The 19288-nt window shown below is 42.7% G+C and overlaps 2 protein-coding genes across 2 annotated transcripts in view; one reads left to right on the plus strand and one right to left on the minus strand.

Annotated features, from left to right (window-relative positions):
- Window positions 1–13100, minus strand: part of bckdha (branched chain keto acid dehydrogenase E1 subunit alpha) — a 43184-nt gene extending 30084 nt beyond the window's left edge. Inside the window, exons 1-4 of the mRNA XM_052470761.1 lie at window positions 12806–13100; window positions 6545–6721; window positions 4539–4634; window positions 3901–4009 (exon numbers count right to left, since the gene is read on the minus strand). Of these exons, the coding sequence (XP_052326721.1) occupies window positions 3901–4009; window positions 4539–4634; window positions 6545–6721; window positions 12806–12919 (496 nt within the window). The 5' untranslated portion in view covers window positions 12920–13100. The remainder of the gene's footprint in view (window positions 1–3900; window positions 4010–4538; window positions 4635–6544; window positions 6722–12805) is intronic.
- A 48-nt stretch (window positions 13101–13148) lies between these two features.
- Window positions 13149–19276, plus strand: exosc5 (exosome component 5). The gene is made up of 6 exons (XM_052470718.1): window positions 13149–13321; window positions 13520–13633; window positions 14424–14545; window positions 15040–15180; window positions 18246–18335; window positions 19061–19276. The coding sequence occupies exons 1-6, from the start codon at window positions 13159–13161 to the stop codon at window positions 19154–19156; spliced, it is 726 nt and encodes a 241-aa protein (XP_052326678.1). The 5' UTR covers window positions 13149–13158; the 3' UTR covers window positions 19157–19276.
- Window positions 19277–19288: the final 12 nt, after the last annotated feature.

Here is a 19288-nt window from a genome sequence, read left to right on the forward strand (position 1 = left end):
GTAGAGAACAGAGTTAAACTGACTACACAGCTACAAGTAGAGAACAGAGTTAAACTGACTACACAGCTACAAGTAGAGAACAGAGTTAAACAACTACACAGCTACAAGTAGAGAACAGAGTTAAACAGACTACACAGCTACAAGTAGAGAACAGTTATAAAACTGAATACACAGCTACAAGTAGAGAACAGAGTTAAACTGACTACACAGCTACAAGTAGAGAACAGAGTTAAACTGACTACACAGCTACAATTAGAGAACAGAGTTAAACTGACTACACAGCTACAAGTAGAGAACAGAGCTAAACTGACTACACAGCTACAAGTAGAGAACAGAGTTAAACTGACTACACAGCTACAAGTAGAGAACAGAGTTAAACTGACTACACAGCTACAAGTAGAGAACAGAGTTAAACTGACTACACAGCTACAAGTAGAGAACAGAGTTAAACTGACTACACAGCTACAAGTAGAGAACAGAGTTAAACTGACTACACAGCTACAAGTAGAGAACAGAGTTAAACTGACTACACAGCTACAAGTAGAGAACAGAGTTAAACTGACTACACAGCTACAAGTAGAGAACAGAGTTAAACTGACTACACAGCTACAAGTAGAGAACAGAGTTAAACTGACTACACAGCTACAAGTAGAGAACAGAGTTAAACTGACTACACAGCTACAAGTAGAGAACAGAGTTAAACTGACTTCACAGCTACAATTAGAGTTAAACTGACTACACAGCTACAAGTAGAGAACAGAGTTAAACTGACTACACAGCTACAAGTAGAGAACAGAGTTAAACTGACTACACAGCTACAAGTAGAGAACAGAGTTAAACTGACTACACAGCTACAAGTAGAGAACAGAGTTAAACTGACTACACAGCTACAAGTAGAGAACAGAGTTAAACTGACTACACAGCTACAAGTAGAGAACAGAGTTAAACTGACTAACAGCTACAAGTGAGAACAGAGTTAAACTGACTACAAGTAGTAGAACAGAGTTAAACTGACTACACAGCTACAAGTAGAGAACAGAGTTAAACTGACTACACAGCTACAAGTAGAGAACAGAGTTAAACTGACTACACAGCTACAAGTAGAGAACAGAGTTAAACAACTACACAGCTACAAGTAGAGAACAGAGTTAAACTGACTCCCAGCTACAAGTAGAGAACAGAGTTAAACTGACTACACAGCTACAAGTAGAGAACAGAGCTAAACTGACTACACAGCTACAAGTAGAGAACAGAGTTAAACTGACTACACAGCTACAATTAGAGAACAGAGTTAAACTGACTACACAGCTACAAGTAGAGAACAGAGTTATAAAATGGACTACACAGCTACAAGTAGAGAACAGAGTTAAACTGACTACACAGCTACAAGTAGAGAACAGAGTTAAACTGACTACACAGCTACAAGTAGAGAACAGAGCTAAACTGACTACACAGCTACAAGTAGAGAACAGAGTTAAACAACTACACAGCTACAAGTAGAGAACAGAGTTAAACTGACTACACAGCTACAAGTAGAGAACAGAGTTATAAAACTGACTACACAGCTACAAGTAGAGAACAGTTATAAAACTGACTACACAGCTACAAGTAGAGAACAGAGTTAAACTGACTACACAGCTACAAGTAGAGAACAGAGTTAAACTGACTACACAGCTACAAGTAGAGAACAGAGTTAAACTGACTACACAGCTACAAGTAGAGAACAGAGTTAAACTGACTACACAGCTACAAGTAGAGAACAGAGTTAAACTGACTACACAGCTACAAGTAGAGAACAGAGTTAAACTGACTACACAGCTACAAGTAGAGAACAGAGTTAAACTGACTACACAGCTACAATTAGAGAACAGAGTTAAACTGACTACACAGCTACAAGTAGAGAACAGAGTTAAACTGACTACACAGCTACAAGTAGAGAACAGAGCTAAACTGACTACACAGCTACAAGTAGAGAACAGAGTTATAAAACGGACTGTTACTGAACAAGTGAACCGTCTAACCCGTGACAGCGTCAACACACGGTGCTCTAGCTACATGTAACATACAAGGATACCGGGTCACGTGGTAGAGCCTGAAGCTACAGGGCTCTCCTCGCAGGCTCTATGTCCCTACGTGGAGCCATTGTGAACCATAACTTGAGATTTTTGACCTAGTTAGGTCCTTCTGTAGCTCAGTTGCTAGAGCATGGCGCTTGTAACGCCAGGGTAGTGGGTTTGATTCCCAGGACCACCCATACGTAGAATGTATGCACACATGACTGTAAGTCGCTTTGGATAAAAGCGTCTGCTAAATGGCATATATAGTTACACACAACAGCTTTTTTTTGGTATGTTTTGTTATTCCTGACAAGAGTTGGCTCTTCTACCCAAGGGGTCGAGGGGAATTCCTTACTACATGAATATCGACTCAGAGTATCCTTAGACAGTGGATGAGATGTCAACAGGTCTTCCTCTCATTAAACCCTATTGAAGCCTTACCTGCTTCCCTGTACTGGCCTTGGGTCGAGAGCTGAATCTTTACCTGCTTCCCTGTACTGGCCTTGGGTCGAGAGCTGAATCTTTACCTGCTTCCCTGTACTGGCCTTGGGTCGAGAGCTGAATCTTTACCTGCTTCCCTGTACTGGCCTTGGGTCGAGAGCTGAATCTTTACCTGCTTCCCTGTACTGGCCTTGGGTCGAGAGCTGAATCTTTACCTGCTTCCCTGTACTGGCCGAAGACCAAGTCCCTTGGGTCGAGAGCTGAATCTTTACCTGCTTCCCTGTACTGGCCTTGGGTCGAGAGCTGAATCTTTACCCGCTTCCCTGTACTGGCCCGAAGACCAAGTCCCTTGGGTCGAGAGCTGAATCTTTACCTGCTTCCCTGTACTGGCCTTGGGTCGAGAGCTGAATCTTTACCTGCTTCCCCGTACTGGCCTAAGACCAAGTCCCTTGGGTCGAGAGCTGAATCTTTACCTGCTTCCCTGTACTGGCCTTGGGTCGAGAGCTGAATCTTTACCTGCTTCCCTGTACTGGCCTTGGGTCGAGAGCTGAATCTTTACCTGCTTCCCTGTACTGGCCTTGGGTCGAGAGCTGAATCTTTACCTGCTTCCCTGTACTGGCCTTGGGTCGAGAGCTGAATCTTTACCTGCTTCCCTGTACTGGCCTTGGGTCGAGAGCTGAATCTTTACCTGCTTCCCTGTACTGACCGAAGACCAAGTCCCTTGGGTCGAGAGCTGAATCTTTACCTGCTTCCCTGTACTGGCCTAAGACCAAGTCCCTTGGGTCGAGAGCTGAATCTTTACCTGCTTCCCTGTACTGGCCTTGGGTCGAGAGCTGAATCTTTACCTGCTTCCCTGTACTGGCCCGAAGACCAAGTCCCTTGGGTCGAGAGCTGAATCTTTACCTGCTTCCCCGTACTGGCCTAAGACCAAGTCCCTTGGGTCGAGAGCTGAATCTTTACCTGCTTCCCTGTACTGGCCTTGGGTCGAGAGCTGAATCTTTACCTGCTTCCCTGTACTGGCCGAAGACCAAGTCCCTTGGGTCGAGAGCTGAATCTTTACCTGCTTCCCTGTACTGGCCGAAGACCAAGTCCCTTGGGTCGAGAGCTGAATCTTTACCTGCTTCCCTGTACTGGCCGAAGACCAAGTCCCTTGGGTCGAGAGCTGAATCTTTACCTGCTTCCCTGTACTGGCCGAAGACCAAGTCCCTTGGGTCGAGAGCTGAATCTTTACCTGCTTCCCTGTACTGGCCGAAGACCAAGTCCCTTGGGTCGAGAGCTGAATCTTTACCTGCTTCCCTGTACTGGCCGAAGACCAAGTCCCTTGGGTCGAGAGCTGAATCTTTACCTGCTTCCCTGTACTGGCCGAAGACCAAGTCCCTTGGGTCGAGAGCTGAATCTTTACCTGCTTCCCTGTACTGGCCGAAGACCAAGTCCCTTGGGTCGAGAGCTGCAGCGCTGCCGATGTGTGTTCCCTCCTCTCCATAGTTAGTCATGTAGAAGGATATACGACCCTACAACACACACATCATTAGAGTCCTGTCTAGAGATGTACCACCCTACAACACACACATCATTAGAGTCCTGTCTAGAGATGTCACATCATTAGAGTCCTGTCTAGAGATGTCATATCATTAGAGTCCTGTCTAGAGATGTGACATCATTAGAGTCCTGTCTAGAGATGTGACATCATTAGAGTCCTGTCTAGAGATGTGACATCATTAGAGTCCTGTCTAGAGATGTGACATCATTAGAGTCCTGTCTAGAGATGTGACATCATTAGAGTCCTGTCTAGAGATGTCACATCATTAGAGTCCTGTCTAGAGATGTCACATCATTAGAGTCCTGTCTAGAGATGTCACATCATTAGAGTCCTGTCTAGAGATGTCACATCATTAGAGTCCTGTCTAGAGATGTCACATCATTAGAGTCCTGTCTAGAGATGTCACATCATTAGAGTCCTGTCTAGAGATGTACCACCCTATTCCCTATGGGCCTGTCTAAGATGCCCTGTCAATAGGTTCCTGTCTAGGCAGATGACACATCCAGGTTAGAGTCACCTGTCTCTGAGACTGTCAGGATCATGGTGTTCAGAAGGGTCATCTTCTGGTAGAAGTTCAACACTTGTTCCTTGGAGAGCTGTGGGGGAGGAAGGAAGGGCCAACACAATCAGCCAATCAGACAGGGAGCGTAGTCATAGAGATAGGGATTCTAATTCTATTGACAAGGTGCTGTATAATACTGTGGTAGTCATAGAGATAGGGATTCTAATTCTATTGACAAGGTGCTGTATAATACTGTGGTAGTCATAGAGATAGGGTTCTAATTCTATTGACAGGTGCTGACAGACCCAGGTGGTAGTTATAGAGTCACCTGTCTCTAATTCATATTGACAAGGTGCTGTATAATACTGTGGTCATCTTCTGAGATAGGGAATCTAACACTTGACAAGGTGCTGTATAATACTGTGGGGGAGTTATAGAGGAAGGGCCATTCAATTCAGACAATGCTGATAATACTGTGGTAGTCATAGAGATAGGGAATCTAATTCTATTGACAAGGTGCTGTATAATACTGTGGTAGTTATAGAGATAGGGATTCTAATTCTATTGACAAGGTGCTGTATAATACTGTGGTAGAGATAGAGACAGGGAATCTAATTCTATTGACAAGGTGCTGTATAATACTGTGGTAGTCATAGAGATAGGGATTCTAATTCTATTGACAAGGTGCTGTATAATACTGTGGTAGTCATAGAGATAGGGATTCTAATTCTATTGACAAGGTGCTGTATAATACTGTGGTAGTCATAGAGATAGGGATTCTAATTCTATTGACAAGGTGCTGTATAATACTGTGGTAGTCATAGAGATAGGGATTCTAATTCTATTGACAAGGTGCTGTATAATACTGTGGTAGTCATAGAGATAGGGAATCTAATTCTATTGACAAGGTGCTGTAAACTGTGTACTGTAGTCATAGAGATAGGGATTCTAATTCTATTGACAAGGGGTTAATGACTGTATAATACTGTGGTAGTCCTAGGGAATGACCTGGGAAGTCTAATTCTATTGACCTCTGGTGCTGTATAATACTGTACTATAGGTCCTAGAGGGGTTAATGACCTGTGTAGTATCAATTACTATGACCTCTGAGGGTTAATGACTGTATATTAACTGTACTAGGGTCCTCTGAGGGGTTAATGACCTGATTCTCAACTCTATTGACAAATGACCTGTGCTAGTATCAACTAGTACTGTGGTAGTCATAGAGATCTGAGGGAATGACTGTTCTATTGACAAGGTGCTGTGATTAATGACCTGTGTAGTATCAACTAGTACTGTGGGTCCTCTGAGGGAATGACCTAATTCAATTGACTGTGGTGCTGTTAATGACTGTGTAGTATCAACTAGTACTATGGGTCCTCTGAGGGGTTACTGAATTATCAACTAGTACTATGGGTCCTCTGAGGGCTGTAACCTGTGTAGTATCAACTAGTACTGTGGGTCCTCTGAGGGGTTACTGACCTGTGTAGTATCAACTAGTACTATGGGTCCTCTGAGGGGTTACTGACCTGTGTAGTATCAACTAGTACTGTGGGTCCTCTGAGGGGTTAATGACCTGTGAAGTATCAACTAGTACTATGGGTCCTCTGAGGGGTTAATGACCTGTGTAGTATCAACTAGTACTATGGGTCCTCTGAGGGGTTAATGACCTGTGTAGTATCAACTAGTACTATGGGTCCTCTGAGGGGTTAATGACCTGTGTAGTATCAACTAGTACTATGGGTCCTCTGATGGGTTAATGACCTGTGTAGTATCAACTAGTACTATGGGTCCTCTGAGGGGTTAATGACCTGTGTAGTATCAACTAGTACTATGGGTCCTCTGAGGGGTTAATGACCTGTGTAGTATCAACTAGTACTGTGGGTACTGTTACCTGTGGGTCCTCTGAGGGGTTAATGACCTGTGTAGTATGAACTAGTACTGTGGGTCCTCTGAGGGGTTAATGACCTGTGAAGTATGAACTAGTAGAGTGTGTATTGTTACCTGTGGGTCCTCTGAGGGGTTAATGATCTTCCCGGCCCGGTCCATGACCCTGTAGACGGGGATCCCAGAGATCACGTTAGGTTGGATGAACTCCAGGTGATCAATAAACTCTGCCGATGCTCCTGGGAACTGGGGCTTCTCTTCCGAGGAGTCAAACGGCTGCTGCCTGAGGGCTCCCTGAGAGAGAGGAGAGACAGAGAAAGACAGAATGAGAGAGAGGAGAGACAGAGAAAGACAGAATGAGAGAGAGGAGACAGAGAAAGACAGAATGAGAGAGAGGAGAGAGAGAAAGACAGAATGAGAGAGAGGAGAGACAGAGAAAGAGAGAATGAGAGAGACAGAGAAAGAGAGAATGAGAGAGAGGAGAGAGAGGAGAGAGAGAATGAGAGAGAGGAGAGAGAGAAAGACAGAATGAGAGAGGAGAGAGAGAAAGACAGAATGAGAGAGAGGAGAGAGAGAAAGACAGAATGAGAGAGAGGAGAGAGAGAAAGACAGAATGAGAGAGAGGAGAGAGAGAAAGACAGAATGAGAGAGAGGAGAGACAGAGAAAGACAGAATGAGAGAGAGGAGAGACAGAAAGACAGAATGAGAGAGAGAAAGAGAGAAGAGAGAGAGAAAGACAGAATGAGAGAGAGGAGAGAGAGAAAGACAGAATGAGAGAGAGGAGAGACAGAGAAAGACAGAATGAGAGAGAGGAGAGAGAGAAAGACAGAATGAGAGAGAGGAGAGAGAGAAAGACAGAAGAGAGAGAGGAGAGAGAGAAAGACAGAAAGAGAGAGGAGAGAGAGAGAAAGACAGAGAAAGACAGAATGAGAGAGAGGAGAGAGAGAAAGACAGAAGGAGAGAGAGGAGAGAGAGAAAGACAGAATGAGAGAGAGGAGAGAGAAAACACATGTCAGAAACACAAATATAAATTCCCATTGAACAACACCATAATTGAACACAGTAGAAATGACTCATACCTTGGTCTGACCATATCTGCATCGGGAAACTTTAACATGGAAGTTAATGCACTCAAAGACAAAACCTGCAGAGCATTGTTTTGCAATAAAAATGAATTTATTCCCAACATCCCAATTAGAATATATATTTTTTTATTTTACCAGGCAAATCAGTTAAGAACAAACTCTTATTTTCAATGACGGCCTAGGAACAGTGGGTTAACTGGTCTAGGAACAGTGGGTTAACTGGTCTAGGAACAGTGGGTTAACTGGTCTAGGAACAGTGGGTTAACTGGTCTAGGAACAGTGGGTTAACTGGTCTAGGAACAGTGGGGTTAACTGGTCTAGGAACAGTGGGGTTAACTGGTCTAGGAACAGAGGGTTAACTGGTCTAGGAACAGTGGGTTAACTGGTCTAGGAACAGTGGGTTAAACTGGTCTAGGAACAGGGGGGTTAACTGGTCTAGGAACAGTGGGGTTAACTGGTCTAGGAACAGTGGGGTTAACTGGTCTAGGAACAGTGGGTTAACTGGTCTAGGAACAGTGGGTTAACTGGTCTAGGAACAGTGGGTTAACTGGTCTAGGAACAGTGGGTTAACTGGTCTAGGAACAGTGGGTTAACTGGTCTAGGAACAGTGGGTTAACTGGTCTAGGAACAGTGGGTTAACTGGTCTAGGAACAGTGGGTTAACTGGTCTAGGAACAGTGGGTTAACTGGTCTAGGAACAGTGGGTTAACTGGTCTAGGAACAGTGGGTTAACTGGTCTAGGAACAGTGGGGTTAACTGGTCTAGGAACAGTGGGTTAACTGGTCTAGGAACAGTGGGTTAACTGGTCTAGGAACAGTGGGTTAACTGGTCTAGGAACAGTGGGGTAACTGGTCTAGGAACAGTGGGGTTAACTGGTCTAGGAACAGTGGGTTAACTGGTCTAGGAACAGTGGGTTAACTGGTCTAGGAACAGTGGGTTAACTGGTCTAGGAACAGTGGGTTAACTGGTCTAGGAACAGTGGGTTAACTGGTCTAGGAACAGTGGGTTAACTGGTCTAGGAACAGTGGGGTTAACTGGTCTAGGAACAGTGGGGTTAACTGGTCTAGGAACAGTGGGTTAACTGGTCTAGGAACAGTGGGGTAACTGGTCTAGGAACAGTGGGTTAACTGGTCTAGGAACAGTGGGTTAACTGGTCTAGGAACAGTGGGTTAACTGGTCTAGGAACAGTGGGTTAACTGGTCTAGGAACAGTGGGTTATGATGGTCTAGGAACAGTGGGTTAACTGGTCTAGGAACAGTGGGTTAACTGGTCTAGGAACAGTGGGTTAACTGGTCTAGGAACAGTGGGTTAACTGGTCTAGGAACAGTGGGTTAACTGGTCTAGGAACAGTGGGTTAACTGGTCTAGGAACAGTGGGGTTAACTGGTCTAGGAACAGTGGGGTTAACTGGTCTAGGAACAGTGGGTTAACTGGTCTAGGAACAGTGGGGTTAACTGGTCTAGGAACAGTGGGTTAACTGGTCTAGGAACAGTGGGTTAACTGGTCTAGGAACAGTGGGTTAACTGGTCTAGGAACAGTGGGTTAACTGGTCTAGGAACAGTGGGTTAACTGGTCTAGGAACAGTGGGTTAACTGGTCTAGGAACAGTGGGTTAACTGGTCTAGGAACAGTGGGTTAACTGGTCTAGGAACAGTGGGTTAACTGGTCTAGGAACAGTGGGTTAACTGGTCTAGGAACAGTGGGGTTAACTGGTCTAGGAACAGTGGGGTTAACTGGTCTAGGAACAGTGGGTTAACTGGTCTAGGAACAGTGGGTTAACTGGTCTAGGAACAGTGGGTTAACTGGTCTAGGAACAGTGGGTTAACTGGTCTAGGAACAGTGGGTTAACTGGTCTAGGAACAGTGGGTTAACTGGCCTAGGAACAGTGGGTTAACTGGTCTAGGAACAGTGGGTTAACTGGTCTAGGAACAGTGGGTTAACTGGTCTAGGAACAGTGGGTTAACTGGTCTAGGAACAGTGGGTTAACTGGTCTAGGAACAGTGGGTTAACTGGTCTAGGAACAGTGGGTTAACTGGTCTAGGAACAGTGGGTTAACTGGTCTAGGAACAGTGGGTTAACTGGTCTAGGAACAGTGGGTTAACTGGTCTAGGAACAGTGGGTTAACTGGTCTAGGAACAGTGGGTTAACTGGTCTAGGAACAGTGGGTTAACTGGTCTAGGAACAGTGGGTTAACTGGTCTAGGAACAGTGGGTTAACTGGTCTAGGAACAGTGGGTTAACTGGTCTAGGAACAGTGGGTTAACTGGTCTAGGAACAGTGGGTTAACTGGTCTAGGAACAGTGGGTTAACTGGTCTAGGAACAGTGGGTTAACTGGTCTAGGAACAGTGGGTTAACTGGTCTAGGAACAGTGGGTTAACTGGTCTAGGAACAGTGGGTTAACTGGTCTAGGAACAGTGGGTTAACTGGTCTAGGAACAGTGGGTTAACTGGTCTAGGAACAGTGGGTTAACTGGTCTAGGAACAGTGGGTTAACTGGTCTAGGAACAGTGGGTTAACTGGTCTAGGAACAGTGGGTTAACTGGTCTAGGAACAGTGGGTTAACTGGTCTAGGAACAGTGGGTTAACTGGTCTAGGAACAGTGGGTTAACTGGTCTAGGAACAGTGGGTTAACTGCCTGTTCAGGGGCAGAATGACAGATTTGTACCTTGTCAGCTCGGGGATTTGAACTTGCAACCTTTTGGTTACTTACCACAAGGCTACCCTGCCGCCCCAGTGTAATTTGACAGTGTAATCCCCCAATAGCTCTTTAAGGAAGTGAGGTTTAGGGGCCAATCAGTAAACTGGACTTTAATATATGGGACAAACCTCCAATTGAAGCCCTACTTACAGAATTATATCGGAAAATTCTACAAGTCCAAAGAAATAGGGCAGAATTAGGCCACTTTCCAGCGGTGCCTCTTTACCTCGTGTAGTAATGTACAAATGAAAACATTAAAAAGATAACAAATTTGGCTCCACCTAAATTCAAGTCCAAATTCATGTCTCCAATTTAAAGCACTCCGAGCCCAGGAGCTAGAGCCCAGCTTTCCCTCTCAGTCAGCTGGTGTTGGACCTCACCAATAAACTGACACCAGCACTGCTTCAAAGGAAAGAATGGTGAAATAAACAAAATCATGAACCAATCAAAGGAATCCTATTTTCAACATTGAAAAAAACAAAACAAAACCCCAAAACCGACTAAATTGCTGTCTGACCCTAAACAGAGAATATGAATTGGCTGATTATCTCTACTCAGTCAGAGATACGAAGCAGAGACAGATCCTTACCAAGTACAGGCTGAGTGACCACCGATTGGCAATAGAAACCGGCAGACATAAAAAGACATGGCTACCCAGAGAGGAGTGTGTATGTGGTCACTGCATGACAGGGGAGGTAGAGACAGAGATGCACTTTCTCCTTTACTGTGAGAAATGTTCCTCACAAAGAGATTCATTATTCAAAGAAATTACTACACCTTTTCAAAATTTCTACTTATTAAACCGAGAGGAAAACTAAGAATACTCATGGGCGAAGGAGCAATGGCTCCTCTTTCAGCCAAATATGTATTTTCCTGCCATAACCTGAGGGAACCTGGATAATAACATCTGCATATCAAACAGTAACTTACCTATTATTACTAGTATTGTTATTAATAGTATTATTATTATTCCAAATAGTAATTATAACAAATGAATGTTGGTGGTGGTAGTAGTAATGATAATGGTAGTAGTAATGATGATGGTAGTAGAAATGATGGTAGTAGTAATGATAATGGTAGTAGTAATGATGATGGTAGTAGTAATGATGATAGTAGTAGTAATGATGATAGTAGTAATGATGATGGTAGTAGTAATGACGGTAGTAGTAATGATGATGGTAGTAGTAATGATGTTGGTAGTAATATGATGGTAGTAGTATAGTAATGATGATGGTAGTGCAATGATGATGGTAGTAGTAATGATGGTGGTAGTAATGATGATGGTAATAGTAATGATGATGGTAGTAGTACTGATGTTGGTAGTAATGATGATGGTAGTAGTACTGATGTTGGTAGTAATGATGATGGTGGTGGTAGTACTGATGGTGGTAGTAATGATGATGGTAGTAGTACTGATGGTGGTAGTAATGATGGTGGTAGTAATGATGATGGTAATAGTAATGATGATGGTAGTAGTACTGATGTTGGTAGTAATGATGATGGTAGTAGTACTGATGGTGGTAGTAATGATGATGGTAGTAGTACTGATGTTGGTAGTAATGATGATGGTAGTAGTAATGATGGTAGTAATGATGATGCCTGGAATCAAACCAGGGTTTGTAGAGATGCCTCTAGCACTGAGATGCAGTACCTTAGAACGCTGAGCCACTCGGGAGACTTGACAAGCATTGATGCCAATAAAGCTTCTTGATTTTCAGAGAGAGGGTTTACTACATTTACATTTGAGCCATTTTGCAGACGTTTGAACGACTTACAGTGACACACACACACACACACACACACACACATCAAGCCTGCAGTCTGACGGGTTCCTTAGGAATGGTTTAGTGACGCAGTTAGTAGGCACCGTTTACTGCAGTAATCACAAACCGCAGCTACACACAACACCCTGTATCTTTTTTGTTTTTAATTGTCTGACCTTCCAGCTGGTCCTAGAGGTGATGTGTATGCTTGTGAAGGTTTGAAATCAGACCAGCGCTCTACATAAGCTAGCAAGATTAGACAGGTCAAATAGAAGGCTCTCGCTTTCTCTTGTGAAACATTGTATGATCATCAACATCATCGCTCAGAAAGTATTGATAGTTACGCAGAAGTTCGACTTTGCGTCGATCACAAATGACGTCTGCAGTTCTCCACTCCCCACAATCGACCAATCAGGATGCAGGAACATGAAGCGTCACTATTTAGCAGTGATCAACTAATATTAAAGTAACTAATTCAAAATGAAGGCAACACACAATAGGGTGTCCAGACTAGCAAGTTAATGACACATTAGCATGTTAGCTAACTATTTGTTCCAGTGGGTGCTAAACAAACGTGTTACCAAGTTGGCTAGCTTACTGACTAGTTATGTAGAGTAATGAAAACATACAAAACAAGAATGTTATTCAACATTTAAATCATTTGGATGGATGTGCATTGAATATATTCAACTAATTCATGCGCGCTAAATGTCGTTGAGCTCGCTAGCCACAACTAGCCATAACGTTAGCTAATTGTGCAATGTCAAGCAACAATTCCTCACATCAACTAATGGGTTAGCTATAAAAAAAGATATATCTATATCTTATTAACTCACATTGACTCTGAACGCCCTCTGCTGAATGAGTTTTGCTGCTCTCAATCCAGTCGTTTGGCGGATTACATGAGAGCAGATCCCATACATGTTCTTAATACTGTTGAGCGTCGCCATCTTCTTCACTGTTTTGCTAGCTACCTCTGCTAGTTGCAAATTACAGTAGCTAACAGCGACTAAATCAATCCCCTGAAGTCTAGTAGATCTAAAATAATTGTGTTGGTCTCAGCAGCTCCATGAAACCGCTATCTTGGGTTTTAGGTCTTATCGCTTTATTACCTAACAATTTCTTTGAGATCTGCGATACAGACAAATGAGGGGACTGGGGGTAAATGCCGTCATCATTGAGCGTCCAAATGACAACAGAAATAAGCTACGTCAAATCCCCGCGACAGACTTCTAGTTTTCTTTTTACAAGCACGATGGATGTGTGCGCGTCTCCGAGTCCTACTTTGAGGGAGTTTGGCTGCGAACAGAATTTACTATCACGACCTGATGGATCGTCGTCCTTCGTCCAAGGTATGTTAGCAGTATATCAGAACAAGATACCGTTGAAAGGAAATGTATCAAATTATTACCGTAGCTGCTCTCACGCTGCCCCCCCCCCCCATTGACCAACAAGACAGACGTGACCCAACTATACTCATCCGAGCTGTGCTGCGGTACATCGCTTTGTCTCAGATACGGATATGTTTCATTGGGTCTGTCTTTCTGCAGGAGACACCAGTGTATTAGCTGGAGTGTATGGCCCGGCGGAGGTGAAGGTCAGTAAGGAGATCTATGACAGAGCTACCCTGGAGGTGGTGATGCAGCCCAAAGTGGGACTACCAGGTGAGTAAGGAATTTTCTTATTTGGGATTAGGATGACAGATAGCAACGTTTAAGGTGTATACACCGCCACCTACTGTACAGGAGTGTGAGGCCAGTCACAGCCGACCTACATTAAATGATCTTCATTAGTCCCGTTCCTCTAAGAAAGTGAAATAGATCCCTATAGACACCACTTCCCTTTCCTCCCCACACTACACCCCAACACCGTCCAGCCTCTCTAACCCTTTCACACAATCTCTCCTCGTCTACGTCATACAGTTCACAAAATATCAACACGTGGTCTACCGTTTCCTCCATTAAAACACTCATCACACAGACCTGTGTCATGACGTGGCATTCAAACCTGTAGCCAAACTGTAGTGTACTCCATCATCTCTCTCCTACATCCCATACTCCACACAACTTCCTCTCTGTAGCCAAACTGTAGTGTATCCACACAACTTCCTCTCTCCTACATCCCATACTCCCCACCTCGTCCTCTCCTACATCCCATACTCCCCACCTCGTCCTCTCTCCTACATCCCATACTCCACACAACTTCCTTCCTTTTCCTTTACTGACCGATGCACACAATATAATTACCTCCCCTTACTACTAGCATCCCACTCCCTTTTGAGTGAGGAATCATATATTTAAGAGAGAAGCTGGTGTTTGAAGGGTAGAACGGAACGGGTGCTGTTAGGCCCGAGACGAAGTGCCTTATTACATTACACCTAAAGGACACGCACGATACACTTCCACAGAACACCACAAGATGACAGTGTCTAACCTCATTTTCATTCTTCCTCAGGTGTCAGAGAGCGAGCCAGAGAACAGTGTGTGAGGGAAACATGCGAGGCGTCTCTTCTCTCCACCCTTCATCCACGCTCCTCCCTCACTCTCGTCCTACAAGTGGTCCATGATGACGGCTCAGTATCCTTTAGTGAAATAACGTGTGTGTGTGTGTGTGTGTGTGTGCGTGTGTGCGTGCGTGCGTGCGTGTTAGCCTACCAGTCCCATTGCCTTTTCTCTAAGGACTGAGCTTTTCCTCATGTTGCACTAAGACTGCAGTCAGGTGTTTATTCCGCCTGTGAAGTGGGCTTCCGTGCCCCCCTCCTCAGTCCCCCTCAACACACACAACATCCTGGGGCACCTAACACTCCCTCAAGTCACGTTCATTCAGAGACCCAAAATTAAAACACAAATAAGCTACGTCAAAGTTCCCTGTGACAGTCTTCTAGTTTTCTCTTTGCACGATGGATGTGTGTGGATCTTGGTGTCCTACTTTGAGTGAGTTTGGCTGCGAACAGAATGAATTCATAGACCGTAGACTTCAGGTCTGGAGAAGGTGCAGAGGACGGGACAGTAGATGCAGTCTTATTATTATGTGTGTCAGTAGTGTTGTTCCTTATCCCCTCCTCCCACAGCTGTTGTCCTGCTTTCTGAACTCAGCCTGTATGGCCCTGATTGACGCAGGCCTGCCTATGAGCTGTCTGTTCGCTGGGGTCACCTGTGCCATCGATACAGATGGCCAGGTCATTACCGACCCCAATGCAGCACAGGAGAAGGTAGATGATTGTTCATTACTACCACCATTACTACTACCATCATTACTACCATCACTACTACCATCATTACTACTACCATCATTACTACCATCATTAGTACCATCATTACTACCATCATTACTACTACCATCATTACTACCATCATTACTACCATCATTACTACCATCATTAGTACCATCATTACTACCATCATTACTACCATCACTACTACCACCATTACTACCATCATTAGTACCATCATTACTACCATCATTACTACCATCACTACTACCACCATTACTACCATCATTAGTACCATCACTACTACCACCATTACTACCATCATTACTACCATTACTACCACCACTACTACCATCACTACTATAAATGGCATATATTATTTATTATATTACCATCATTAGTACCATCATTAGTACCATCACTACTACCATCACTACTACCATCACTACTACCACCATTACTACCATCACTACTACCATCACTACTACCACCATTACTACCACCACTACTACCATCACTACTACCATCACTACTACCACCATTACTACCATCATTAGTACCATCACTACTACCACCATTACTACCATCATTAGTACCATCACTACTACCATCACTACCACCATCTTTACTACCATCATTACTACCATCATTACTACCATCATTACTACTATCATCATCATTACTACCATCATTATTACTACCATCATCATTACTACCATCATTACTACTACCATCATCATCATTACTACCATCATTATTACTACCATCATTGTTACTACCATCATCATCATTACTACCATCATTATTACTACCATCATCATCATTACTACCATCATTACTACTACCATCATCATCATTACTACCATCATTACTACTACCATCATCATCATTACTACCATCATTATTACTACCATCATCATCATTACTACCATCATTATTACTACCATCATCATCATTACTACCATCATTATTACTACCATCATCATCATTACTACCATCATTACTACTACCATCATCATACTACTACCATCATTATTACTACTACCAACATCACTACTACCATCATTATTACTACCATCATTATTACTACCATCATCATTATTACTAACATCATCATCATTACTACCATCATTATTACTACCATCACCATCACTACTACCATCACTACTACCATCATTACTACTACCATCATTAGTACCACCATCACTACTACCATCACTACTACCATCATTAGTACCACCATCACTACTACCATCACTACTACCATCATTAGTACCACCATCACTACTACCATCACTACTACCATCATTAGTACCACCATCACTACCACCATCACTACTACCATCATTAGTACCACCATCACTACTACCATCACTACTACCATCATTACTACTACCATCATTAGTACCACCATCACTACTACCATCATTAGTACCACCATCACTACTACCATCATTAGTACCAGCATCACTACTACCATCACTACTACCATCATTACTACCATCAATACTACCATCATTACTACCATCATTTACTACCATCACTACTACCATCATTAGTACCATCACTACTACCACCATTACTACCACCATTACTACCATCATTACTACCATCACTACTACCATCACTACTACCATCACTACTACCATCATTACTACTACCATCACTACTACCATCATTAGTACCACCATCACTACTACCATCACTACTACCATCATTACTACTACCATCATTAGTACCACCATCACTACTACCATCATTAGTACCACCATCACTACTACCATCATTAGTACCAGCATCACTACTACCATCACTACTACCATCATTACTACCATCATTACTACCATCATTTACTACCATCACTACTACCATCGTTAGTACCACCATCACTACTACCATCACTACCACCATCATTTACTACCATCATTACTACCATCATTACTACTACCATCATCATTACTACCATCATCATTACTACCATCATTACTACCATTATTACTACCATCATTATTACTACCATCATTACTACCATCATCATTACTACTTCCATCATCATCATTACTACCATCATTACTACTACCATCATTACTACTACCATCATAATCATTACTACCATCAGTATTACTACCATCAGTATTACTACCATCATCATCATTACTACCATCATCATTACTACCATCATCATTACTACCATCATCATCATTACTACCATCATTACTACTACCATCATTATTACTACCATCATTAATACTACCATCATCATTACTACCATCATTACTACCATTATTACTACCATCATTATTACTACTACCATTATTACTACCACCATCATTACTACCATCATTACTACTACCATCATCATCATTACTACCATCATTATTACTACCATCATCATTATTACTACCATCATCATCATTACTACCATCATTATTACTACCATCATCATTATTACTACCATCATCATCATTACTACCATCATCATCATTACTACCATCATTATTACTACCATCATCATCATTACTACCATCAATACTACTACCATCATTATTACTACCATCATCATCATTACTACCATCATCATCATTACTACCATCATTAATACTACCATCATCATCATTACTACCATCATTATTACTACCATCATTACTACCATCATTATTACTACCATCATCATCATTACTACCATCATCATACTACCATCATCATTACTACCATCATCATTACTACCATCATCATTACTCATCATCATTATTACTACCACCATCATCATCATTACTACCATCATTATTACTACCATCATCATCATTACTACCATCATCATTACTACCATCATTATTACTACCATCATTACTACTACCATCATTACCACAGGATGACTCAGTTTTTAAAATGTAAATTTGTTTTTTGCATTTGACATTACATTCATTTCCTTTTATTCCACATTATAGTAAATAGCTTTTCTCTTCATACTTTTCTATGTGTCACGTACTAGGAACTGCAGCACATTGGGTAAGTCGTACTTCCTAATTGAGCCTGGACCTACTGGTTTGTGTTTCCTCTCTCAGGAAAGTCGAGCTTTGATGACCTTCGCTATTGACAGTACCGAGCGCAGAGTGATGATGTCATCCACCAGAGGGTCTTTTACAGTTCATGAGGTCAGTAAATATCCACCTCTTAAATCACACATTTCTTTTCAGTTGTGTTTGGAAGATATTGGTATAATTGTATTGATCGCCGAAGCACCAGCAATGTCGTTACCGTCTCTAAACAAACTGACTTTGCAGGAAGCCGAGCGTTGGGCCAGTTGATAATGGTTGACCCTGGCTGTGACCCCACTCTCTGAGGGTGTCTTAGGGAGAAGGGGGATATTAAAAAATAATAATGAATTAGCCTATGGTGATGTCACATAGAATGTCACTACAGTATACTACAAAATTGGATAGTAAGCACTACACGATCGAGGGATACTACCGTGTGCAGTATAGTATTCTGCAGTGTACTACAGAATACTATAATATCCTTTAGTAAACTAGTATTTATTTTTATTTTTAATGTGGGCTACACAGTTTTTCAGCAGGTATAAACAGTGCAGTGGAATGCTTACTTTGCGAGCTCCCTCAACAGTGCACGATAGCCAATGAATATTCCCCTGTGCCCCCTGTCTTTCTCCCTACAGCTGCAACAGTGCACGACAACTATCAATAGCCAATGAATATTCCCCTGTGCCCCCTGTCTTTCTCCCTACAGCTGCAACAGTGCACGACCAATATCAATAGCCAATGAATATTCCCCTGTCTTTCTCCCTACAGCTGCAACAGTGCACGACAAATATCAATAGCCAATGAATATTCCCCTGTGCCCCCTGTCTTTCTCCCTACAGCTGCAACAGTGTATCGCTGTCAGTCAGAAAGCATCGGACAAGATCTTCCAGTTCTACAGAGATTCTGTCAGACGAAGATATTCCAAGACACTCTGATTTATCCAGGATTCTGCTTATATCTTCCTCTTTTTTCAGCTTTGTTGTTGTATTTACAGACCAAACCATTGTTGTTTTTTAAATAAAAAAATATTTGGAATTGGTTGACCAAAAAAAAAATGTTGTTTTCTT

The sequence above is a fragment of the Oncorhynchus keta genome, chromosome 1 (assembly GCF_023373465.1).
Source record: "Oncorhynchus keta strain PuntledgeMale-10-30-2019 chromosome 1, Oket_V2, whole genome shotgun sequence".
In the NCBI taxonomy this organism is placed as follows: domain Eukaryota; kingdom Metazoa; phylum Chordata; class Actinopteri; order Salmoniformes; family Salmonidae; genus Oncorhynchus; species Oncorhynchus keta.